Source organism: Charadrius vociferus, unplaced genomic scaffold (assembly GCF_000708025.1).
Source record: "Charadrius vociferus isolate BGI_N301 unplaced genomic scaffold, ASM70802v2 scaffold262, whole genome shotgun sequence".
Classification (NCBI taxonomy): Eukaryota; Metazoa; Chordata; class Aves; order Charadriiformes; family Charadriidae; genus Charadrius; species Charadrius vociferus.
In genome coordinates, this window is record NW_009647218.1 from 1,140,453 (window position 1) to 1,149,736 (window position 9,284).

The 9,284-nt window shown below is 37.1% G+C and overlaps 1 protein-coding gene across 1 annotated transcript in view; it reads right to left on the reverse strand.

Moving 5' to 3' along the window:
• Positions 1-3,521, reverse strand: part of CCDC126 (coiled-coil domain containing 126) — a 4,069-nt gene extending 548 nt beyond the window's left edge. Inside the window, exons 1-2 of the mRNA XM_009879542.1 lie at positions 3,386-3,521; positions 2,350-2,748 (exon numbers count right to left, since the gene is read on the reverse strand). Coding sequence (XP_009877844.1) covers positions 2,350-2,587 — 238 coding nt within the window. The 5' untranslated portion in view covers positions 2,588-2,748; positions 3,386-3,521. The remainder of the gene's footprint in view (positions 1-2,349; positions 2,749-3,385) is intronic.
• Between the last annotated feature and the right edge of the window lie 5,763 nt (positions 3,522-9,284).

Genomic DNA, 9,284 nt, shown 5'->3' on the forward strand with positions numbered 1-9,284 from the left:
AGAATTAAATAGCTGCTTGCTTCTTCTTTAATACCATTTCTTTGTTATTTTGGGCAAGGAAGATACCACCACAATAGAAAACTGTGAATGAAGCCAATTAAATATTCAAGTGTAAGAACAAAACCACTAGTTGGAGCATTATACTAGTGACTATTCAAAGGCAATATTTCAAATTTCATCTAGACAACAGCACTATAATACCCAGCTATGACACCTTTTAGCCTTGGACAGCAACAGAACATATTTAAATACTTTCCAACACAAAAAGGTAGTTCTCAATAGCTTTCCTCTAAATAAGAGACATATACCACAGAAAACCTGCTATGAAAAAGTATCTTATCACTTCATACATAAGCTATAAAGTAGGGGAAAAAAATCCATATATGTAGGCCTATGTTGATTGAAAAACAAGGATAGGAAGAAAGCTCCCATATTCTGGAACACAAAAACAGTAACAGACCTTTCAACAAAAGCTAATTATGCTGTTAGCAATGTTCATATCACTATATTCTCTCAGATCTGAAAAAAAAAAAATGGACAGACTTACTAGGTTTTTACAAGGCATTAAGCCCCCCCCCAACACACGCAGACACACATAGACTGTCTCTTTAGACTGTCTCTTCCCCTCTACCCGCTAATCAGTTCTTAACCAGAAAAACTGGGGAGGAAAACCACAGGTATGAAAGTAAAAAAAAAAAAAAAAAAAAGGAGAAACCCAGATAAAATTAAAACACTAGTAGCAAATTAAAAAAAAAAAAAGCTCAGGTCAGTCCTACCCTCTAAAATTAACTAGCTTTTGTATAGTAATGTCATCTCTGGGAAAAAAAAGAAAAAAAAGAAAAAAATTGCTTTACAATTCGAGTTAGAGCAGGGTCTGCTGTCAACGACATGCCATGGGTCATGTACTCTGCAGTACCATTCTGTGCTCAACATTCTGTGGGAAAGAATTGTCTACTCAAGTTGTAAGTCTGACGATCAACATGTAGAATCAAGAGTTGACTTAATTTTTTTATCAGACAAAACCTCAGAAGGCAAATCTCACTTGGAAATACACTGTAAGACTTATACAGCAGTAGAAAGCTGCAGTACACAAAGGGTTTTAAAAACAAATTACACAGAAAAGTAATTATACAGGAAATCCCTGAAGACAAAAAAAAATGGGGGGAGAAAAGGGGAAAGAAAAGAAAAAGTAGTCTCTTACTGTGGTAAAAATGTTAACTTAATGAATGAAAGAATTAAAGGTTAAAATATTTTGATACTGTCTTCCTCCTCTTGGGTTGCTTCCTGCTCAATTTGTCATCAGACTTGTCTCCTCTTTCCTGAGCAACAGCACAGACACATTTTTTCTGTTTGTACTCTTACCAGAGTGCCTATAATGTGCACCCTACAACTGGTAGAGCACACCCTTTTAAGGATTCTTTAAGTACATTAATATACATATTTACATATATTTTTTTAAATATTTCTTTTTAAGCCTTGTACTACCCTTATTTTCACAGATACATTTTTCCTATATGACAGAAAACAGGTAATTTCTTCAAACCTAATCCCTAAGGGATTAACTAGAGCTCACTGCAGCCTTCCCTCAAGAGAAACTATGAGGGACCAAAGAGTTAAAATTATGAAGACATTTTTATAGCTTTGCTAAAAAGATCTCAAAACTATAGCCTCAAACTATCTTTTCAGCATTTCAGAAGACAGGCACAGGCTCTAATAATATATCACCAGTGAATACTGGCCACATACTCATGAAATGAACAGGTAAATCAGACAGAGACATACGATGCAGCAAGTATCAAAGCTTTAGAGACAAGGGACCTTATCTCTAATGGCTACTTCTAAAGCAAGGGGAGATTCTGCTAAATTCATACTTTCCTTGCAGTCTCAAGACTGCAAACTCAACTACTATGTTGCTTTCCACTATTTTTTTGACTACTTAAAGAGAAGAAAACTACAGAAATAAAAGCACAAAGTTAGCAAAGAGGTACAAGAAGAATCTGGAATGTTGACCTGACAATCTAAAACTTCATTCTCATTTCGAGCATATGCTTATTCCTCAATAGTTTAGGATTCAGAAAAAGCACAAAGTTTCTGTTAATCCTGTAAGTAACAGTAATCATATACTTGGAGATATCTAAAAAAATCCTGGAAAACAAAAATCTCATGTCTCAATGTTGATTTTGCACCACATCTTAATCTTCAACTTCAGTGAATAAACTAAAATCAAATCAGTTAACACAGAGTTTTTTCCCTTAAAGAACAGTACATATTACTTTAAAAAAGAAAAAAGTGTAACTTCAGTTTGCAGGAAAAAAATATTTGAATAACTAGTAGGTTTTTTCCTCTTACCATATCCTGCCATAGAGGCTCCACCGCCACCATTCATTAGATTTTTATTTTCTTCTGCCAGTGCTTTGACATATCTTTTACTGAGATCTAGTATCTGTCCACGCAACTCGGCACTGCTTTGGCGTCTTGGATACTGAAAAGTGTAACGCAGCAACATCAAACCCCAAATGATTCCAAAAACTAATAAAAACATACTCAGTTTCTGGGACATATTTTTTCTTGAAAATGTTAGAAACATTTCTGATGAAGGCCACAGGTGCGTCTTAATTTCAAGAGAAGTAATTGAACTTGGCTTTGTCAAATTATATTACATATTAAACAAACATTTCTATGAAGTGAAAAATCTTCTGGCTGGATCATCTTGAATACATCTTCTCATGTTTTAGTTGGTCTTGATTCCTGAAATTTGTAAAATATCACTTGGTTATTCAAAACAGCTATAGTTGTTGAGATTAGGACAAGTATCAGTTTCCAAATGCAGTATTATTGCATAATCTCACAAATGGTTGTGGATTTGTATCTGCTTAGAGGTGCAGTCATTGTATTTCACTTGTTGTTTCCAAGGTTTGCTTTTCTTACTTTTACCAATTTTTATTCTCCAAAAGTCAAAACTACTGTGCTTCTACAAATCACCTTAAGTATTTTAAACACCGTAACTTGAACTGACATTAAAGCCAAATGCATTTCAAACAAAATGCAATATCTAGAAGAGACTTGTAAAACACTTATACACAACATTTTGATGAGATATACACGTACATCTACACACAAGGAAAAGATCTTGTGAAATTATTCACTTGATTCTTATTCCTCACTTAGAAACATAGGGCAAGTATAAACAGATAAAATGCAGAACAAAGTTTCTTGCTTAGTTGGTTAGTTCAAAGTTGGGCATCATCCTCTTCTGGTTTTGTGCAACATTAAGATTTTTGTGTGTGTCTGTGTGAATTGCGAATAAATAAAGAAATAAAACCAAAATGAACTGGCACATTGCACCTACTTTTAGCATTTTTCTACCACCTTAAAAAAGTCTTACCATAGCAGTCGATTCTCATCCCTCAACAGATTAAGACTTCAGGAGAAAAACAAATGGTAGGAAAGCTTCAGCAGTTAAACAGCGAATGTCCAGACAGTTTGAAGCAATATGAGCCAGACATCTTCAGGGAGCTCTGTATTGGGGGGGAAAAAAAAATTAAACTAAGCGCAGGACTAAAGAAACCTTTCGTTTTCACAGGGACTGATTGAAGACGAGGGCTTCAAGCCACATGCTTTTAAAGCAGAAATAATTTTTTAAACCTAACCTGAAGCAATTGTTAGGGAAGAACATAGAATCCATTTCCATTTTGTTATAAATGCATACATTTGAATGCCCAATAACTGATTTCAACATACTTCAAAAAATCTTGGTAAAAATCTCACTGAAACGTGTCCCTCTTCTTGTGTTATAAGACAGTAACAGCAGGTGTTCCAGATTAATCATATATGTATCGAAACGTATATTTACATATGTATTACTTTTATTAATTCCCCCCCCTCGAATGAATCTGATCTTTTTCGTCTCTTTACATGTGTATACCCCATATTTCTAATTTTTCAGCCACCTCTGAAACTTCTCCAATTATTCAATAATTTTTTAAGAGGGAGTTTCTATTATTTAACATAGCCTGCATAAAGCTACTCATTTTACATAACAGTTATGTTTTCCCTGTTATTCCCCATTCTACCCCACGTTACCTGACATAGGCGCTTTTCAGACTGAAGTTACACATTTTACTAGAGTTCCCCACTGGACTTTCTATAGTGGTACTTAGGTCTGGTTTTATTAGAACATTGAGACCGAATTTCTTATCCTGCTAAGCACTCATCTACACTTAACTCCACCTCCATGGTATTTTTCATTGCCTCTATTGACCTGTCCAACTAGCCTTACGCCAACACACCACAGGCTGCTGCAAACACAAGTGTCACCACCGGCAGGGTTTCGAGTTGTGCTTGTCGCTTACCCTTTACCTTCATCCTTGAGATAATCCTCTCAATGGGCAGGCCAACATGACTGACTCAAGTAGCAAATTTCCAAAGTGCTCTAAACTCAACGTGTATATCTAAATTATTCTGAAAATTATCATCCTAAGGCTGGACACCGAAGTTGCTGTAAAGTAACAAGTTATTGTGTGTAAAATGCCCTATAGTAACAGCCAGTAAATAAAATCTTACTTTTACTGTTGGGCATACTAATGTAAGTGGCAATCACAAGCCAATGAATGAGGAATAGCTTAGTTCACCTTTAATGTGGGATACGACCGTGCACGTGGACAGCTAGCCAACATGCAATAATTTGAAATCCCACTATAAATTCAGTGGGATGTTCTTTGTTCAAAGAATGTGCTTATATCCAAAAAAATATTTTTAAGACACAAGTTTGTCTTAAGTACATAAAAGAAGAGAGAAAACAATAAAGACTTATATTCTACAGTATCAGCACGAATATTTGGAATTGTGTGGTTAGAGATTTCCTGAAACAGATCCTCCCTAAACATGAGCTAGCCAAAACTTCTTTTCCCTAGCTCTTTGCCAAATCCATGGCTCTGCACTCAGACTTTAAAGCATAAACTGCACCTACATCATTATGCATCTACATAATCCCGGAATAGTATCAAATATGATGGAAAACATTTACGTATGAGGTCCAGGAATACAGTATTCACAGAAGACCAAACAGTATCTCTCAAGGAGAGACCACAAGTTTCAACCCCCATTCCCAAAAGCCTGTGTTTTATATTACTAAAAAAATAATTGTCTGAAAATAACAGATAGCTCTTGTAGAATTTAAATTAAGTTCAGCTCTCCACAGACCTCCAGCCATATCTCATCCTGAAACATTTAGACAATATCACTACAGAGCTTTGGAGTGGAAATAACTCTGCCATCACACTGTAAATAAGACCACAAGCCAGGATAAGAGTCCTAGCCAAGAGGAACAGATTGAATAAACTCCCGCCAAGGAGCAGTAGGAATTGCAGACTATATCTTTGCCATGTATATTTGATTCACAGTGCTCACGCTGACTACTGAAACTAATGGAAATCAAGGACTTAACCTGCTGAGCAAATGACATAACATCCAAATACTGTCACTAGGCAAAGGAACTGGGAGTAAGGTGTACTAAAATGTAGGGAACTATTTGTACTTGTCACTTTTCCTATGTATTTTTAGAGGCCATTCCACCTTAATGAATTCCAGTGTAATTTCAAAGTTCTGGAGATTTGGTCTCCTCTTTCTTCCTGAAGCATGCACTTCTAGTGACCCAGAACACACTCTTTTATTTTATTCTGAAAATGACAAGCCCAAGCCAGGGGCAACATTAGAACTTGCAAGCAATTCCTGAACAGAGGATCTGAGACTAGGTTTGCCTTTCACAGAGTTTGGTTGTCTTCACTGTTGCCACTGCTGGCTGTCTAAGAAATGCATAGCCAAAGCCTGCCAATGTGGATTTAACAATGTCCAGTGATACCACAACAAACACTGACATACATCTGGCAATGAAAGCAATGAACTAAGACACTCATCCTGCCCAAAATAAAATCATGTCCCTATCCTCTCAGCTATGTTCCAACATCAGTCATATATAAACTGTATTATTGAGTGCATGAAATGAAAGGAACGAGGGCCAAAGAAAATGCAACAGAAAATCCATTATATGTTCTGTAATAAAGCAAAGTTCTAGTATCTCTGATGCTACTTAACTAAACAGTAGCATTTGACTTCAGTTTGAATACTGACCCTTCTCCATGGAAACCAGCCCATACTTACAAAACATCATACTTGAATTTTGTTGCAAAGTCTTCCTCCGATTCTGCTTTACTTATTCTCAGCAAAACACAAAGACTATATTCACGTACAACGCAAAAAATACAACAGTCTCTAAGGCAAAGGAATGTCTCATACATCCTCTGAAACAATCCCCAGGTATCATGAAAACAAGGCATACCCAAATCCTTAAAAGGTTGCAACACACCTGACAGCACTCTCAGTTCTGCTAGTCAGTCAATTCATGAAAGACCAGCACATACTCGTCATCATTTCTCTAGTCTGTCCGAGAGATCCCAGCCTTCCTAACCCACTAGAAGTGGTTTTCGGCATCAGCAGGGCAAATTTAAAACTGTGCTGCAGAATGGTGCGTACCTTCTAGTTTTCGAAAATGTACAGGCTAGATGAAGATGATTATTTCTAAGAAAAAAAGAAAGCAGCAGGCCCATCAAGTATTTTTGTAGTTATTAGTAAGCAGCTTCAGCAAAAAACTAACAAAACAGAGTCAACAAGAGCTGAAGAATAGAGAAAACTGTAGCCTGATAATCCCCTTCCATTCATGGATCAAAAAGACTTTAAGAATAAATCCAAGAAAACTGTGCTGAAAATAGTATTGTTAACATACAATCCAATAAAGTCACCCCTTTGGTTACATATTTTGAAGGACAGAATGCCAAATACTGAGGCAGTAGTTCTTTAGTGATACCCTAGAGACCTATGTAGGTCTCCAGTGACCTAATATATTAAAAAAGTAGCCTCAATAAATGGGAATTTTACTCAATCTATTACTTACTATGATAATACTTATCTGTTCCTCACTGCCAAATTAGGATCATCATCAACAACGTGACACAGTGAATTCAAAAGCAAGTCTGGCTTTGCGATCAATTATTATTATTAACCGTATGAACACAAGAAGTGATTTATCAAGACAGGTTAAAAAAAATGCCAGATATAATCACAGGAGACTGCATCCAACTACAGACAGAGGAAGGGGAAAAAAAAATCTTGTAACAGAAGAGACAGCAGACAGAAATTAGGACCGTACAAATAAAAGCTGACATTAATAATTACTATAAAATAATTGTACACTACAAAATTAGAATTTATTACAATCTCAGTGGGAGTGTAACAAGTTTACAAAAATATTAAGGATTTTAAATTAACATATTAAAATTTTGTCTTTATGAGAAATTTCTATTAAATTCATGGCAGAAAACTTCTCTCAGTACAGCAAGGGTACTGTATTAGTAAACAATAAGCTGTGCTGTAAACAGGCATGATGATACCTCAGCGCAATAGCTAACAAACGTCTCTGGAAGACAAAAATCACAGGGCATTACAGAATACCTGGAAATATTTCCACAGTTCTATCCGCTCTATCCTATTAGTTTTCTTTTTTGCATCTATTTAGAGTGTGCTCCCCCCGGCCCATTTACCTCCGTGACCTCCAAAATCTTTTGTTTTCTGATTTCCCAACAGAAAGCTTTGAGCATCCCGGTCACTCAGCTGGCAGACATCGCACTGACCATTCTGAGAGCTGACAGGCTGGTTCTATGTTATTTGGAAACCTATCAGCACAGTCGCTGTGCAGCAATGTAAATGGGAAGTCTAAAGAATGACTGACATAAAAAAAAAAAAAAAAAAAGCATAGAACATATTCACTGACCAATTTGTCTTTGAAGAAGGGGACAATGAAATAAGCACATAGATGCCCAGAAGCTACATGCTGAGACTTTTTGGAACACCAAAAACGATGCTTGCATTCTGATAATTTACAGTCTCAGATGGCTACCGGTTTGACAGTAGGAGAAAAATCTGCATGAGGTGCAGCTGACAAACAGGTGCCCAAAGAAGTTAAGTATATCCTTTTACACTGGAACACAATTCCTGGCAATACACAGAAACTTCAGTTCTCCCTTCCTACACATCACATAAACTCTCTTTAACAAATCATCTTACCCACATAATTAATATTTAAAACTGGTGCCCAAGGAAGAATCACATTCCTCATATTTTTAAGAGCACATGAGTTCTTGAAGAGGTGCCAATAAAACCACTTTCCTGTACTGGCATATCCCTACTGGTGACTTTCTCAGACCAACACTGCCCTTTGGTTCCCAGGTTCATTAATCAGGTTCACTCACACAGCTGCACATCGCCATAAAAGAGCAGAATATTCTACTCGGAAGCAAACAATTATCAGCAATGCGTGTCCCCACACAAGTGAAACCACATTTGAGCTGTCTTTTGACAAGATCAACTCTCAGGCTGTTAAGTATCCCCATCATTGTTGGTGTAAAATTTGGTCAACAGAAAAATGTCATGAGTAGACAGGGAAAAGAGAGGCATACCCTATTGACAAAACCTCAGCAATGCCTCACACAACAGAGCCCATCAAAATGCTATACCTATGTGCTGATGAGACTTGAGGGTCTTTCGAGATTGCATCATTGCTCAGTCGATAGAAGAGAGAATTTATATTAATACCTGCTAGGCTCAAGTGAGAAGAACAGCACTGTACAACACACTGCCATCTTAACAATAGGTAAGAAGGCATGTTTTTGGAGGAAGGGGAAAAAGAAAAAAAAAGGCTGCCCTATCAATATGACAGCTGCTGGACTGCAGGTTTTAGCAGTTCTGTAGCACTTCTGGAATGCACTGCCAAAGAAGTCTGCCTGGTGCTTGGTGTTTTTTCCAGGACATCTATCTTTGTACCTTCTCCCACAGCATATGTTCCTCCATACCCTGCCTCCCCATGCCCTAGACTTGCAATTACCAAGGAACGCTGGGGAAAAAAAAAAAATAGCCCTTTGCCTTATTGCTACCGTCTTTAGGGGAATAACTTTAATGGAGATTCCAAGTGAAATCATAGAAAGACATGAGGTTTAAGGGAACAGCAAAAATGGGTAAGTAACTACCAAGAATACCTGTTCTTCTGCAGTGCTGCAACAAAGAAAGAAGAAAAATCTTATGTGCTCCCGCCAGTCCCTTCCCTGTCTGTCAATGCAGCCAAAGGATATCTGGGCCAACAAACGTCACAGCTCACCAAGCAGACAGGTATTGTCACTGCTGACAAGCTGCTGGAACTACCTCAAACATATCTTAAACCAAGAACAGTTTTACCT